General features: G+C 46.1%; 1 protein-coding gene across 3 annotated transcripts; it reads left to right on the forward strand.

Moving 5' to 3' along the window:
• Positions 1-111: 111 nt before the first annotated feature.
• On the forward strand, positions 112-16,776 carry LOC128771808 (potassium/sodium hyperpolarization-activated cyclic nucleotide-gated channel 3). 3 transcript variants are annotated; one of them, XM_053887576.1, is made up of 10 exons: positions 1,327-1,776; positions 8,694-8,900; positions 9,449-9,662; positions 10,643-10,678; positions 10,763-10,804; positions 11,539-11,757; positions 11,893-12,039; positions 12,107-12,347; positions 12,419-12,583; positions 12,689-16,776. In XM_053887576.1, the coding sequence occupies exons 1-10, from the start codon at positions 1,478-1,480 to the stop codon at positions 15,067-15,069; spliced, it is 3,951 nt and encodes a 1,316-aa protein (XP_053743551.1). In that variant the 5' UTR covers positions 1,327-1,477; the 3' UTR covers positions 15,070-16,776. The 3 variants fall into 3 exon arrangements, with proteins under 3 accessions (XP_053743552.1, XP_053743550.1, XP_053743551.1); XM_053887577.1 differs by lacking the exon at positions 1,327-1,776 and adding an exon at positions 112-928 and having other exon boundaries at positions 10,643-10,804; XM_053887575.1 differs by having other exon boundaries at positions 1,085-1,776; positions 10,643-10,804.
• Positions 16,777-17,612: the final 836 nt, after the last annotated feature.

Raw genomic sequence — 17,612 nt, forward strand, 5'->3', positions numbered from 1 at the left:
GTTTCCCCTCCTCTCCGCCTCACCACGGGGATGACGCTCTCCAGCACCTGGGAGGGAGACGTGCGTCTTGAGCCGGCCGGGTACACGGCCTGCAGGGACGGATGATGCGGATGCGGATGCCATGGCAACAGGCCGATTGTATCCAGACCTTTATAAGCGCAGTTATTTATTTAATTTGTCATTTGCATGCGCTGCTGCGCGGGTCAGGACTGGACGCGCGTGTGCGAGGAGCAGACATCATCAACAAGTTGTTCTATTCGACTGATCGGGAAGAGGCTCGCGCGTGGACTAAGTGAGCAGAAGTGGGGAGGCGTGGATGCTCCGGATGATGGCTGTTTTGGGAGCGAACACATGACAAGTTAAACGAAGCCGAATCCTTCTCTGGCTGTTTGAGCGCCCCAGTCACGATTTCTTCACCGATGGAGGACCGTGTTTTCCAGCTGAGAATGACACCTGGCTGAGGGAAAACGTGGACTTGGCTGCGCGGTTTGTGTTTGTGCGTGCGTGTCACCGGAGGCGACTCACTGCCCCTCGGTCGGTGGGTGAGTTCTGCGCCCCGCTTGTCCATCAGCAGCCCTGTCTGCGAACAGCACATCAAATGTCCTTGTCGCTCATCTGACTGTTCGCGTCCATCACGTCTATTACACAATGACACTCGCTGCCAGCAGCTGATTTGGAAAGCCAGCGTGACGGCCACTGAGGGGACAGAACCGTTATCTACAGTACACCGGGAATCTGGAGCCGACATGACCGGCGTCGGGGCGCGCAGGGCGGCTGTGGGCAGAAGAGGGAGGGCCTCCGGCGGGGAGCGACCTTTCAAGGACGAGGAAGGAGGATTGATCCAGAAACATCTGTGAGGACAAGCGGAGCACGGAGGAAAGAGGGAAGGTGACGCTGTGTTTGGATGTCACATATCAAGGACACAGAGGTAAGGATGGACGTGGTGGGGGAGAGGGGGTGTGAGCTGACTGGAGAATGACCTCACACAGACAACTTCTGAGCACCCTCTGAATTTCAACAATCTCTGTGACATTTTTAACCGCAGTTTTTAACTTAAAATTCTTCTCCCTCTCACTGAGGTGGGATGGATGGGGTTGCTGGGGTTGTGGGCACTCCCAGCAGTACAGGGGGTTCTGGGGGTGACAGTCTGCCCAGGCGAAATGGAGGGGATGCAAAGAGGCGCAGTAAAGGCAGCCTGCCCTCCCCAGGGTACAGACTGTCCCAGGCTTCCCTGGAAGGTGAGAAGGGGTCCTTCAGCACTGACTGCACCTACTCAGGTGGACGTGGTCGTCGTCTCTCCATCATCAGCTCCTCCCCAAGAGACTGCCTTCCCTTTCGCTCGGCCGGCACACCATCCACTCCTGTGCCCCTCCCACCTCCTCCAACCTCCTCCTCCTCTCACCCTCCTCCCCGTTCGGTTGGTTTCGCCACAGCCCGGACTGCCCTAGCCTCCACCTCCTCTACTGGCACCGGAGTGATGGTGGTGGCCACAGGTCCGGAGACCACAACCACCACTGCCTGCAACACCACCACAGCTGGCACACCGGAGATGGTGGGTCCGTCTGTGATGGGCGGCTTCGGGATGGGGCTGGACGGGGAGGACTACAGCAGCTCCAACCAGAGCACCTTCATCCAGAGACAGTTCGGGGCCATGCTTCAGCCGGGGGTCAACAAGTTTAGTCTCCGAATGTTTGGATCCCACAAAGCCGTGGCCATGGAGCAGGAGCGGCTGAAATCAGCGGGAGCGTGGATCATACACCCATACAGTGACTTCAGGTGCGACACACATGACACAAGCTTCAACATCATATATCTCAAAAAGTTCCAATCTCCTTTTTAGAACGCCATACAAAAAGGAGGATGCAACGTCTTAGAGATTTTTTGGGGGGAAAATGCAGTAGATGCCTGTGCTGGAGTTGGATATGTCACAATAGAGTTAAAATAGAGTTTTATTTGTGGCTACCTCCTGTGACTCACTTAGACTGTTCATCAATGTAACTATTCTCTAAGTCAAGTGATAAGCAAGGTGCTGTGGAGATAGCGGATTGATGCATCAGTGGAGTCGGAGGTGACAGGCGGATGGAGGTGATAACACAATGGCCCTTCGCATGTGGCTGGTCAGGCCCTGCAGTAGCAGGTCTCCAGTTGTGAGATAGTGGGTGTAAAAATACTCCATGCAGACTGATTGTGGCGTGTTTGTCGTCGGGAAGTTAAGTCTCAGGGAATGGACATGAATCAGAAAGACAGATTTAGCCAGAGGGCGCTTCTCTGATTAGAGTCCTGGGATGGTGTCTAATTGGGTGAAAATGTTTACCTTGTTTTCAGAGGAGGCACAAAGCACTGAGCCCTGGCTTTAACGGTGCAAGTGTCTGCACGTGAAGCACGGTGAATAGCTGTGTAAGGCTCAGGGTGCAGCTCATTTATGGTGGAGGATTTCTAATATCATCGCTGACAGCAATTCCACAAACCAACAGATGCCTTGGAAGTTTAATCTTTAACTTACATCATATTCTAGACATTTCTGCTTGGTAACAGAGGTAAACTGAGCATATTTCACTGACTCTGGATCGCATCAGCGTTGACCCAACTTGCCGTCCGTCTGTCCCAGGGCCTCCTCCTCCTCCTCCCAATTGAGCATATGCTATCCATATCACTTCTGCTTCAGGTTCTCAAGAGGAAGCAAGTAGAAAGACCAGATCAGAGTAGCATCTGAGAGTCAAATTTAGGACCTGATAGACAGATTGCCTTCCTCAGTGGCTCAGACATCCTTCAGATCCTTGACTCAGTCAGCCAGGGAAAGAGAGCTTGGCTCTTGCGTGCCAGAAATGTGGTTCATTATAAGATTGTTTTTACATTCCTGGCTGGAATTACTATCCAATCTTCAATTGTTTCGCCCACCGTTATGACTCTGGACATTCTTTTTCAATTTCCAGTCATAGTTTGATGACGTCCACAATAGATGCCTTGACCCTCCCGGAGCTCCTGGCCCACTTTTCTCCAATCAGTCATGCACACACTCTCGCAGAGACTCTTTTCTATCGCCTGTCAATTTGAAGATCACTCTCAAGCGCCTTTGAGTCTGCTGTCAGGTGAAATGGTGAACGAAGGAGCACGGCACTTAGGCTGGGCCAACATGGATGAATGAATCTCGCTCCTTCCTGCTACCGTAGCATAACCATGAGCAGATATGCTTAAAAATATGAATCACCCTAATTATTCTGTTAAAGAATCTCAATGAAATTGTCATTCATTATGTATGCGACTCTAAATTATGCAGGTCAAGTGTGCCATGCATAATTCAGATGTCGAACTTTCCAGTGAACCTGTAGTGGAAGGCTCAAGTGGAAGTGTGTGTGGTCAAAAGCGAGCAGGAGGAAACACAGATTACTTCAAAAGCCCCTTATTAGTTTTCATCCCGCCATGACCTTGCACAAGAGTGTGCTTGTGTGTGTGAGAGTGTGAATTCGGAACCCATTGAGTCGGCTGATAAGCCTTCTGTCCTCACTTCATTATGTGCGGTGAGAACAGAAGAGAAGAATGACGTCCTCGCAGTCTTTCTTCTTCAATGACAGGCTGTTGGGAAAAAGTTTGTTCTTTTATCATGCTAGGATGTTGCTGGGCTTGGCCTCTGTGAATCAAAAGGCTAGTGGGAAGAGTTTCATTCAGTGACTGAAGGAAGTACGTGTTTGCTTTCCTCATCGTTACAGCCATCACCAGTCGACTTGATGGCGGGGTGTAAAATAGGGCTGCACCAATCGATCGCCGGGCCGATTTATCGGCACCGATATGGACATTTATGACGCCATTATGATGGGCTGATCAAATGACAAATATGATCTGATTTTCTATTATTATTTATTTTAATAAAATGCTAGTTATATTTATACATTATGAGAAATGTTATTGTGCTTTAAAAATTTGTAAAAATGACAAAAATGACAACGTTTTGTGATGCTGTAGCCCCGCCTGCAGAGCAGACCTGCAGCTGCAGACATGGTTCTACGTTACAACCGAATTGCAGATCGCAATGTTTTCACCCACGGACTATGACGCAACATTAAAACAAGACTTTTGGCCTCAAATCACTATGTAAAATTTGAGCGGTACCAAGAGGCTAATGAACAAATGTTTACCGGCGCTAACCTCAGGCGAAACCAAAGCTTATTGCAGGTTTATTATTTTGGACGAGCTGCTGAGTTCTGTTGTTGAAGACCGGAAATGCGCTACCTGGACCCAGATTCCCCGGACATGTAGTCGACAAAAAGAGGAGTGGTCTGTCAGGTAGTAAGGCAACATTCTAGCATTTAACAAGTGAAGTTTACGATGTGGGTTTGATCTGTTCATTGTTCATTGATGGATGGCGGTAAAACATAATTATTTTATATAAAGCACTTTGCCTTTTTTATTGATATTTATTTCCATTATTTGCATTTTTTATATACAGTGTTGTTTAGTATTATTATTTAGTAGGCACATGTTGAATTGAATCTAAAAAAGTGACTTTTGTTTGTTATTTAGTTGAGAAAAAAAACAAAAAAATTGGTATGGCCTCTTGGGACATTCCTATTAACTACATTTTGCGATGTCACTGTATCAGATCCAGCACTCACAGTTCCACCCCTCAGGTCACACTCATCAAACCCCTCACAGGGTGAAGCTCAGAGGTACCCATGAATACCTGCAGAGTTGCATCAATAATAATGAGATGAATGAATTCTGGAATGGGAGCCAACCGTCTGATGTCAAACCTGTATGTCACTGCGACGTACACATGAGTCTCATGCGGCATGATTGGTGGAAAGTTTCACAGAATTGACATCTGGGCAGCTGCAAAGAAGGATGCAATCACCAGCCTTGCACTTGGCATCATTCACAGTAGAATTAGTGTTTGGTTGGACAGCAGCTGAGCCACCTGATGCAGGTCACTTCTCCTCTCACACCTGTTCATGTTCGAGCAGGAATACTGATGAGGTCGCGGAGAGCAGCTTTGGCAGTACTTGTAATTCCTGCATGAGCGTGCTGAGAAGTTTGTGGTAGCACTTGACTTTGCTGCTTCAATTGGACTGTTACAATTCGCTTTTTGTAATGTTTCCACTTAGTTTTATTATAGGTGATCATGTGAGATGTCTGGCTCGGAGGACGACCTTCAATGCTGGGACACAATCCTTATGCGTGTGGTGTGGTGCGTTGACATTATCTGGACACACCACAGACCTCACAGTCATTGGCAGATTTATTTTTATTTATCTTCAAGCGTGAGGTCCCTGACAGATTAAAAAAAAAAACTGTAAAAACGGTAGTTGGATGTAGCAGTGGTGGACCCTGATCAGAAATGTACTGCTATTTTTTGTGGCAAATAATAAGGTTTCATGGCCAAAACAATAAACACGCTTATCAATCAATGTTGTAATCATAATTATTTATCACAATGATATCTGGGGAACATCTGTATTGTCATTGTTTTGCTTAACAATTTTCATTGCAAATATTGTAATCACAAGGTGCAACTCAATAGAAACAAGGAAAGACTAACACTGAGAAAATCTGTGAGGCCCCTGGATTAAACTATCCACCCAGTGATTGGTGACTCCCATGGCAGCGTAACTTCAGGTCACATGCTTGCTTGACTCTTGTCAATACTGTATTTGCACTGAGCCGGCACATGTTGGCAACAACACTCAGATATTGGCCTAAAATGACTATCTTTGGAACCTACACAAGTCTCGAATGTTGCCTTTTCCCGCAATGTTGGTGTTAGCCCACAACACATTGACCTTTGTTAGGGTCTGGGTCTTCCTTGGACGCTTTTGTCTTCCTCTGAAATCCCACAGGACCACAGAATGAATCGGTCAACAGGCTACTGATAGGCTTGAGTATTCCTACTTTCCTACCCATTTAAACTGGGAAACCTTCTGTGCCATGCCTTTGTCCCATCCCTCCCCCAGGTGTTGGAAACATACCTCCCATGTATCGGCCATTTACTTGTGAGAATGACTACCAAGGAACCAACATCCAAGAAATGTATTCCCTGACAGAGGAGTCTAATACATACTCAGAATTCTGGGTCTGCAGCTACACCTGACTCAGACTCAGTAGTCCGGTAGAGCGACAAAAAACTATCTGAGGTCTTGACCCCTTTATACACAAAAGATCTCCACGTGCGCTCCGTCCTCGTCCGATTGGTCCTCAGCTGTTGAGGTCAGTTCCGGTTGCTGGCTCCCTCGTAACCATGGTAACGATCACAAGACATGATCCCCTCCTTCGGACACAGGTGGCTCTTATCAGCACTGGAGAAGACGGTTCCTTTCCAGCCACCTCCGCCTGACCTGTCTGCTCAGACCTCCAGTGTCTGTTTCACTCCCATTGTACTCCATCTGTAACTTCTCTCTTTCTTATGCACACTCAACCACGCTCACTCTCCTCCTGTGCATCCACACTCATTCAGCATTCCTCCGTCTGTGAATAACCTCTTTATTAGTAGCACAAGCGATTACAACAATATTAATATAGTACAGTATAATAAATGCACAATTGCTATTGCAGGTCCACTTGTCTTTCTGTGCTGCTCCTTACAACCAAACATTATTGGTCAAGTGTTTTTGAAGGTGGGATCAACAAGTCTCCGTGTCTCCCAGAGGTCAGAGAGATGATGTGAATCATTCTAGATGCCTTATCAGTTCTCAAATGTACTATATTGAGCAAAAGACAGGTTGCAGGTTGCCTCCTGACTGAAACCCTTCTGAGGGTAGTCCTCCATATACTCTACCACCCTGCCAGTGGTGAAGCCATGCCCACGCTAGCGCATTGTTCCAGGGTGATCTGGATTCCCCCTCCACCAAGCCTGGCTCTTCTCTCAATTCCGCCTGCTGTAAAAGCTGCAGGTCACAGGGGGGTCATCTGAATCTCACAGGAAGTGCACTATTGAAACATGAGGTTTTACTTTTCCTGTTTGCGGGAGGTTTCACGCCCGCTAAGTAACTACTGTCAATTTACCCAGTGGCTCCAACTGGTTTGTGAAAATACTCTGTAGGACCAACAGCTAAGGAAGAAAATGAATAAATATTATTAGTGATAAATAATAAGGGGACATGATTTTAAATAAAATATTAAGTAAAGACCATGTAATTAATTTAAAACATAAAGCTGAAACATCAGGGTGGAGGTGCTTTTTTTTCTTTTTCTTTTATTTTCTGTCTATCAGTGCAAAACTCATTTTGTCTCCTTTTTTTGTCAATAACATCACAAGCTTATACGATTGTTCCACTTTATATAATCAATAAACAAAGGTCATACACTGAGCAATGTCCCACTGTAGATATATAATCCAGACTATCACCACTAGATAAATCATCATAGATGCCATGTATTGCTGTAAATAAGTTGGATTTATCAGGAGAGACAAATCTGTCAACACAAGTGACAGAGTCAGTGGGAAGCGACTGTGTGTGACTGCGTGATGACTCATACTTAATCTTCATCAGCAGAGTGGCAACGCCATACTATGAGGTCGGGATACTAAATCAGCGCTCAATAGCGATCGACCACAGAAGTATGTCGGCAGAGGAGGAACAAGTCAAAACAGAGGCAGCGTGTCATCAGTCTGTGAAAAGAGACAGCAGCAAGAGGCAGAGTTATCACATGTCATTGTGGATCCCTCCCTTCGCAATTTAATCAGGCTCACTCTGGCGGAGAAATACAGATATTCTTTTGACTCGGTTGCGTCATTCAGGAACCAATCGTCTAATGCAGAACATTTTCAAGGTCATTATCATTGCTGTCCTGCTGTCTTGATATGACAACATCTATTCATTGAGACGGAAATGATATTTTTGCCTCTGAGGTCTGTTTTTGCTTAAGGAAATCAATTTTGTTTGTGGCTGGATGTTCCATGCGACAGTTGACATTGACCATCCTCAGAAACTCAAATAAGATTAGGAAAACTGAGAGGGACATCAGGAAGTGTGGAAGAGAGACATCCATCAGTCGAGATAAGGAAGCATGCAGAAGAAATGTATAGAGCGACGGAGATAAGTAGACAACATGCAGGACCTGTAATGGACACAGTGATTTCTCCATGAATCAAAGTGACTGAGATCATATACTGGGGACACGTAGTGTTTCATGCTGTCTGCTGAAGGACACATCACCCCTTCCTTTTGCAAGTCTGCTAACCAGGGTCACTTGCACTTAATGCACTCAATGGTGCCTAAACTAGTACAGATGTTTATCTCTGCAGGTCAACCAAAAAAACTTGCTATAGCCCACTGATCTCCGATCATTGGAGACTGTGCTGTTGTCTATCCTGAGAAAACTCTTCTAGTGGAATAGTGAGGTGACCCGGGGCTACAGCTTGATCATCTGACTTGTCTGGATGAAGAGCTGACGTGGTTCGTCTTGGAGCTTCTGTTGTAATATCATTTGAGGCCACCTGATCTCTAACTTGGAGTCCAGACACCCTGCAGAGGAAACAGATTCATACCACTTGTATCTCTTATCTTGTTCCTTTGGACTCCTCTTAAATCTTGTGGCCACAGCTGTAGGTAGCTCAGCTGGCTAAGTGAGATCTTTGCCCTTAGGTTTCAGTTTTTGGAACATTCTAAAGACCCATGTGAAGAGGCTGCATTGACTGCTACATTAATCACGCCATCAACATTCTGGAAAACACTGCTTGAATTGTTTTTTTCCCTGTTCAGGTTCTACTGGGACTTGCTGATGCTGTTGCTAATGATGGGAAACCTGATCATCCTGCCAGTGGGCATCACCTTCTTCAGAGATGAGAACACGCCATCGTGGATCATCTTCAACGTTGTGTCCGACACTCTGTTCATGGTGGACCTGGTTCTCAACTTCCGAACAGGGATTGTCAAAGAAGACAGCACTGAAATCTTGCTTGACCCAAGGTCGGTGTATGTAGCAGTATGTGCGTGTGTGTCTGTGTATTCCTTGTGTAGCTATACTTGTGGGGAGCAATTCTTGAAAACACACCTACCTGCACACCTTTTTGCTTTGTGGGGATTTTTTGGTTGTATACCACAAAGTTAAGCCTCAGTTTGAGGTCATTGTAGTTGAATTTGAGTTTGGTTCAGAGTCCTGGTCAAGTCATTTGTTTTGGTGGTTAGGTATTGAGTGAGAAGCTGGGAAAAGCATTATGCAATGGGAAACCTCCAAAAGTCCTAACAAGGATATAAATAAAGACATGTATGTATGTGCTCTTGTGTGTGTGAGTGAATGAGTGTAGAATTGTCAGATTATCCACACTCAAGAAAAGAAGCAATGGCAGCTCTCTCCTGTCTGTGGTCCATGTTGCACTGTGCTGTTCAGCCAGGGACAGCTTGACTCACACACGTGCTGAATATTGATAGACTGTGAAATGCCAGGCGCATTTAAAATTCTAGCCACTAAACTATTTTGTCGGATTTCAAACCTGGCTAATCCTACTCTCTCTCAGGGCCATCCGACAGAACTACCTGAAGAGCTGGTTCCTGGTGGATTTTGTGTCCTCCATTCCGGTGGACTACATCTTCCTGATGGTGGACAGTCTGGACTCTGAGGTCTATAGGACAGCTCGGGCACTGCGGATCGTCCGCTTCACCAAAATCCTGAGCCTGCTCCGACTCCTGCGACTCTCCCGACTCATCCGCTACATACATCAGTGGGAAGAGGTGAGGAATGTGGCGCTAGAGAGCAGGTGGCTGGATTTGAAAGGAACTTTGAAGGTTGTTTTTTTTTTTTTCCTGTGGCAGTTCTTTGGATATCTGCATAATCTCTAAATGTTGAAGATCTAATGCCTGGAGAAATTGCGCTCAGGTGTGATAAATCACTGTTACATCTTTTAAAAGGGGGGCAAACACACAAGCTCAGTGTAACTGACTGCAATTTAATGCCACAGCTGCATGTAGATGCCCCTACAATACTAGTAGCTATCTTAAACACTCGTTGCATGGATTGAAACAACACAGTTACAACATTTTCAGTGAAGACCACATTTGCTGAAAGACGAGGAAGTTGGCATGAATGTCTGTGGCTTTCTTAGAATAGTATATGTTTGTTATATGGTCAGACTCTTTATCTTCACGATAAGTCTGATGCCGACTCATTTTTATTATTAAAAATCCATCCATTTTACACTGGCTAGCTGGCTGTCAATGCTGTGTTGCAAGGTATGACAGTTTAGAAATAAGAATTAAGATGAAAGGAGAAATATAATGCATGTTATTTTATTAATATTTATACCAGAAAACACTTTTAATATTTTTTTGAATGAACCTTTCCATCCTACTGTACAGTAAATGTGTTTCAGTATTCTGTTCCTTCTCTTCAAAATATAAAACAATGCGTGGGTCATGGGTCACTTTAACAGCTAAAAGATTTAGAAGATACTGAGTAATTATTTGGTCGTTATTGTTCCAAAAGAAGAAGCTTTAGAAGCTACCAATTTTGCTATTTAATTTGGTAGCTGCACTATAAAGGGCATTGAGGTGTATTTCTGAGAGGCCCTTGACCAACGTTAGCACCCACTCACTGACACAACAAGGATAGAGTGTATAACTTTGTCATGAAATTATGTAATTCTGATGGCGTTTGTTCTGCTTTTCCTTCAACATAAAACAGACGTTTAAATCCTGTCTTTGGACATTTGCAGATTTTTCACATGACCTATGACCTTGCCAGTGCCATGGTGAGGATTGTAAATCTGATCGGCATGATGCTGCTGCTGTGCCATTGGGATGGATGTCTCCAGTTTCTTGTCCCCATGTTGCAGGATTTCCCCCCTGACTGTTGGGTTTCTAAGAACTTAATGGTGGTGAGTCTGGACCAAAAACTGAATTTTATTTGCCGCTCTGCGCCAGAGTAAAGGCAGGGAATAAGCTGCATGGTGATGAAACGTTAGTTTTCCGACTGAGATCACAACAAAGACTAAAGCTGTGTCACTGTTCCTTATTTAGGTACGTCTGTAGGCAAAGCAGTAGGAAAATCTCAACGCATCGTGACGGCACACAAACGCTCAAGGACTCTCTTCTGGAACTGAATGTTTCCATCACGTGCATGCAGACATTTGAACAGGGACAGTGAAGCGTGCGCACCAGTACACAGCTGTATAAACAGCTGACTCATGTCTCAGTTATTGCCGTGGTGACTGTTGCTTAGCTGTCGTATGCTGGGATTCTCCCTCGAGAAAGCTCCTTTTATCTGGTGGACAATTACCATCCATGGCCTTAGAATCTATCAAATTAGGGCTCATAAGCGTCTCAACACCGAACACACACAGGCTGGTTTATTTTGAGCTTGGGACTATTTGATAACACATTTCAGTTGGAGCATTACGGGCTCTTTGGTCACATTATGTGAAGCCCACGCAAGACACTAATCTTTTCGGAAAGCTAAGTAGGTCGTGACAGTTTCATTGCTTCTCCTTTACATGTTGTGATCGCAGTTTATTTTTGTCAAATTGGTGTCAGAATGTAAATATATGTACGACGTATTTCAAGGGAAGATAACAGCTCATCCTTACAGGCCTGTGTTCCTGCTCTCACACAGAATGACACGTGGGGCGTCCAGTACTCCTATGCTCTTTTCAAAGCCATGAGCCACATGTTGTGCATTGGGTACGGCGCCCAGGCCCCAGAGGGCATGACTGACGTGTGGCTCACCATGCTCAGCATGATCGTAGGTGCCACCTGCTATGCCATGTTTATCGGCCATGCTACCGCTCTCATCCAGTCACTGGATTCCTCCCGGCGACAGTATCAAGAAAAGGTGAAAATTTGCTTAATGGCTCCTCCCTTACATCTTTACACTTGCAGACTGCAGCCTGAGGGTCAATTGATAACTGCTTAGATGTGTTGTGGCCACTGGGGTAAAATGACTTGAGTCCTCCTTATGTTACTGCAGTACAAGCAAGTGGAACAATACATGTCCTTTCACAAGCTGCCTGCTGATGTGCGACAAAAGATCCACGAATACTACGAACACCGTTTCCAGGGGAAAATGTTTGATGAAGAAAATATACTTGGGGAACTCAGTGAGCCGCTGAAGGAGGTAAATTGAACACAAAGATCATGGTATGTTTTAAACACGAGTCTCAAGATGAGTTTTCTTTGTCTAGGAGATTGTCAGCTTTAACTGCCGCAGTCTTGTGGCCAACATGCCGCTGTTCGCCAATGCGGATCCCAACTTTGTTACGGCCGTTCTCACCAAGCTTCGATTTGAAGTTTTTCAGCCTTCAGATTTTATCATTCGGGAGGGCACAGTGGGACGGAAGATGTATTTTATCCAGCATGGGCGAGTCAGCGTGCTGACCCGAGGAAACAAGGAGACCAAACTTTGTGATGGATCTTACTTTGGAGGTAAAAATCGATTCGTGTTCTCTGGGGATTTCTCCTAACTAATGAGTCCTTGCCTCACCATCATTCTCCAGAGATTTGTTTGTTGACCCGAGGACGGAGGACTGCCAGTGTCCGGGCTGACACATATTGTCGCCTGTATTCCCTCAGCGTGGACAGCTTTAATGAGGTGTTGGAAGAACACCCGATGATGCGACGTGCCTTTGAAACAGTCGCTGTTGACCGCTTGGACCGGATTGGTAATGTTATATCTAAATAATGCATTCACTAATACAGTCATGTGCTGCTTATAATCCCTTCCTGTGGCTGCTAATCTAAGTTTCCTGGCTGGCATTTTATTGCAGGGAGAAAAAACTCCATGCTCCTCAGGAAGTCATCTCAAGGAGGTTCTCTTGGAGGCACCATCGGTCGTGGTGGAGGTCGAGGCGGAGGAGGCCCAGGTGCGGGTGGTGGCTTGGCAGCCAGCTGTCTGGGATCCTGTGACAGTATGCTGGTGCAGCAGATTGTCAAACATGACAGCATGCCTGCCATGCAAGATGCCATCGCAGCTGCAGCAGCAGGAAGAAGCGGAGTCTTGAGTGGAAGCGGTGCTGTATCTCCAAGACCCCGCCCTGTTATCTGGGCCCCACTGGTCCACGCACCCTTACAGACTGCAGCTGCAACCAGTAACGTAGCCATTGCCCTCATGCATCAGCAGCAGCAACAGCAACAGCAGCTCCAACAGCTGCAGCAGCATGCCCTTGGAGGAGCTTTTTTTCTGCCTTCCCCTCTAATCTCTCCATCCCCCTCTTCAACTTTCCCTCTATCTTCTCCTCGCGCCCCTGTTTTACAGCCCCTCCGGCCCTCTGTCAGCTCCCTTATTGGAATGATGGCCATGGGAGGGATGAGTGGTTTACCCCCAAGGGGATTCCCTGCATCCCCATCTACCATGGGAGCACCCAATGGGTTGACGTCACCACCAGTTGCCAAAACTCCCTCCTCCTCAGTTCCAACATCTGTCCAGCAAGGACGGGTTCTTCATTACAATATTCTTCCCTCGATGATTGGTGGGTCACTTGGAACCCCAACACCTGGAGCACCGCCAGCGACCACGATTCCCAAGGTTTCCACCACCAACTCTCCCACTAGTTTGGGTGCCTCAGCAGATGGAAACACACCTATAACAAGTCAGCAGGGAGCTAAAGAAGCACTTTTGCGTCATGGGGTAACTAGCTCTCAGGGTCTACCTGCATTAGGAAGGCTTACCCAGGAGGCCAGGCTGCTATCTGCCTCCCAACCAACCTTGCCTCACCGCTCCTGGGCTGGCCTCCAGCCTCATCCACCTCTCCACCGGAAAGCCTCTGGAGGCAATTTATTGTCAGCTCCTTTCCTTGCAGGTCAGATAGCCAGGGGTGGAAGTGCAGGGGTCTTGGCCTCTCATGTCCCTGTACAGCTGGTGACACAAAATCCCCAAACTCAAGTGCCCAATATCATTCCCACTCAGCCTTCTCTTGCACAAGCTGCCATTACTGTCAATGTGCCACTGCACTCCCAATGTTCCCCACATGTAGCGACCATCCCCACAGCATCAGCATCGCACATGCCCCCGACAGTGTCCTCCTCTTCTCCAAAGCAAACTCCCCTCTCTTCTGCACCCCAGTCACCTGCACCCACCCCCCCATCTCCTACACCAATGCTTGCACAGACTCCCCGGCCAAAGCCAATTACAGTGAACCCATCAGGGTCCTCCTCACCTCCTCCAAACTCCCCCTTATCCGGGGCAACACCCCTGTCACTTTCCTCAACACCTCGCCCGAAACCACTTGGTACACCTTCTCCCCGCTCTTCTTCCCCCTCGCCATCCTCAACACCTCCTCCCTCTTCAGTTTCAACCCCTGTTCCATCACCTCAAACATTTGGCCCAAAGTCAGTCAACCCCTCATCCTCTCCCCCATCTTCGTTAGTCACCTTGCCAACACCACATCCACAGAGCCCAAGAGCCAAGACTTCCTGCACAACTCCCTCTGCATCACCTAAGTCTGGTCCAAGTCCAGTCCCAACCCCTATTCCCTCTCCAACTCTGACTCAGACCACACGCACTCGCACCAGCACTCCACTGCAAACTCCCAGTCAACCCCTCTCATCTCTTTTCACGGCAACCCAAACACCCTCTCAGATCACCACCCCAGCACAATGTCCACCTTCAACTATTGCTCCATCCAGTTCCACATTGAATAAATCCCAGTGTGCGACTCCTTGTCTACAGCCCTGTGTCATGAGCTCATCGAGGAGTTCTCCAACTCCAAGCCAAATACTAAAACAAACTCCAACCCAAACAACAGCTCCTCTCACGATAGCTAGCACAAGTTCTCCTACCAAAGTGAAGTTCTCCGTTCATCCAGTAAGACTAACTTCTCCCATTCTCATTCCAAACCCCTCGGTGGGATTCAGCCACACAGTAAACTCAGCCCCATTGACAAGCTTGGTCCAACCAAGTAGCTCGACTGCATCAGTACAACCACTGAAGCAAAACTCCCCCATCACAAGCCCCTCTAGCAACTCCTCCAAACTTCAGAAGCCGCCCTCGACACCCAGCACAACCACTCAGGCATCCGCAACTGCACCCAACCCCTCCACCCATGCGACGACAACTGCTAACACAAACACAGGTACAAAGGAACCCCAGCTGACACTTGCCAGAAGAGACTCAGAAGGACTGAGACACAAACTGCCTGCCAACATGTAAAAAACTGACACGCAATTTAATGCAGTAAGCAAAAGCCTATGTTGAGTCGGGACGCAGACCATGCTCATGTTTGTATTTACTCTAATGTGATTGTCGTTAAACAAAACTCTCTGAGCCATCAGTGATGTACTCAATGGACTGCTGAATTGACTCAGTGCACAAGAGGTTCCGGTCTACTTATTGCAGTCATCATTCTTTTCTGACTCTCGTGTACTTTCCCATCTGTATCTTTTTACGTCTTTTTCAGAATTTTTTTTTCCAAGGCTTGCTGTAACGTCTACTTCTCACTCCGCAAATATGCTTTCACGTTGGGGCACAACCAGTTTTTGTGGCATATAAGACTTCTATACTGGCAACTGCAGACTTCTTTTTCTTTTTCCAAGGCATTCCCTCTTTTGGTGAAGGTGCACCAGAAAATGATTTAGAGAAAGCCTTAATTGCTTAGCGACAGTTGTGCACAGAGCCTATTTTGTCGTGCTACACAGCAACACAGATTGTGAGTCGCGACTGATGATGGGATGAACGTGTATCAAGATTACTGTAAAAAAGGAGATGATGAACATATGTAATAATAGCTTAGAGTGCTAATGTAGTAGACAGTTGAATCAGCAAGCAATATATGTGAAACACCAGAGACTCTTTACTGTAACAGTAATCCTTAAATTGCATAAGAAAATATTGATGGGGTTTTCTGCAAAGTGGTGTCCATTTCAGATGCAGGTCATAGAAGAGACACTTTCAGGTCCTAGGTTGCATTCCATCTTTCACCAAAGTGTAATACGTTATCATGAAAAAATATGGATAACTATGATAATTATATAGAGTTCAAAATCACTGTAAAGTTGATATAATGTGTCATTTTAAACAACTAGGAGCAGTGCAGTTGTGGTTTTAGTCGTCCAAAGTGTTTGGTGCTTAGTTATTTGAAGACAACTTTCGAACTTCTTCAGTAAATGGTGTTTTTTTTATGGTGTGACACGTCGCTGCCCTACTCTGTACTCTGGCCCACTTTGCGTTACATTCAGGCCTTTGTAAATAAGTGCTTCTTGCTTGGTCTGTCTTCTTCACCGCTTTTCCTCTTTCATCATTCTCTGTCCCACCGCCTTTCATCTGAATTCACACCTCTCGGCTCAAACTGTTTTTTTTTTTTTTCTTTGACACTCACACTCTTTCTCTCAGCTTCCCTGACGCTTTGCTCTCTCCATCAGCCTCCTCTTGGGTTATCAACTCGGTTTGCCATTTGCAGTGATGTTTGATGTTTTGTGTGCGTAGCAACAAGGCATTTATGTCTTAATCCTGATACCATGATGCCTAGACAAGTAAATATATTAAGGACCAAATGTTTTATTTTTATTTATCACAGCTTTGGCTTCAAAAAAACAAAAAAAGAAAAAGAAAATGTGGAAATGATTGTGATGAGTGACTCACTGAAAATGAGATTGATGAATGTGGCTATGATGATGACAGCATCACCAATAGACATGTAAAAATGTATTTATGAATAAAGTGGCTTTAGATATGTTTTATGCGTGTTCACTTGTCTAACTTTTGCAGTGTGATCCGGTCGTGGGTCGGGCAGAAGGGGGAGGTTGGATGAGCTGCGATGTTGGACCAAAGTCAAGAGCCTGCATATCTGAGTCTGACCCTGGATTTGCAGTAAGAATACGTTGGTGACGAAACAAGCATGAGAAGTGAGCATGTAAAAATACACTGGAAATTGTAGGAAAATGAAGAAGCTAACATGCAGATTGGATATTGAAATGAAGTGGCCGATTATGTTCTGATTACCCCGCTCCTGCCAAAGTGGGTCTTGACACAGTATTCCCCGAGAGATATAGCCGAGGGGCTGAATCTTGATCACAGCTGCTTCAACGTTTCAAGTACTTTGATGCAGTCATGTGGGGCGGTTCATCCGACACACACCTGCCATTTCCCCAGTTCAACTTGACAGTGGAGAGAAAATGGAATGGATTAGTGAGTGTTTAACAGAGGTTTGAATTGAGGTGGAATCCCTTTATGAGTAAAAACCAACTGTGTCAGCACTTCATGGATCTGAGGTCAAGTGCAGGACCGTGTTAGGAGCTTTGGATTTGAGAAAACGGCCCGAAAACAAATCCAAAAACACCTGCATTTTGAGGCTGGTCAAAAGAATAGGTCAACATTTGCATGAAGCTTTGCCATTCACAAAGAGACCAATTGTGAATACAGTGGCACCTCGTTTTTTGAACGTCCCGGAATTCGAACAAATCAGAGTTTGAACAAAAATTTTGAGATTTTTTTGCTTCGGATTTCGAATGAAAATCCAGAACTTGAACGCCCCTGAAAAAAGCCAGAAAAAAAACATAATGTGCGTGGACCGAACAGCTGACCCACGATATTGTTATATTGTGTATAACGCAGCCTCTGTATGCAGACGTGTCCCATTAGCTACATTTACTGACTGTTTTTTCTTCATATTGAGGTGTAAAACCTTTCCTGTCTCCGCACTGGACCATGGTAGAGTGTCACAGGGAAGGTGCTCGCTCTCCACACCTCCGAGGCTG

This window comes from Synchiropus splendidus, chromosome 15 (genome assembly GCF_027744825.2).
Source record: "Synchiropus splendidus isolate RoL2022-P1 chromosome 15, RoL_Sspl_1.0, whole genome shotgun sequence".
In the NCBI taxonomy this organism is placed as follows: domain Eukaryota; kingdom Metazoa; phylum Chordata; class Actinopteri; order Syngnathiformes; family Callionymidae; genus Synchiropus; species Synchiropus splendidus.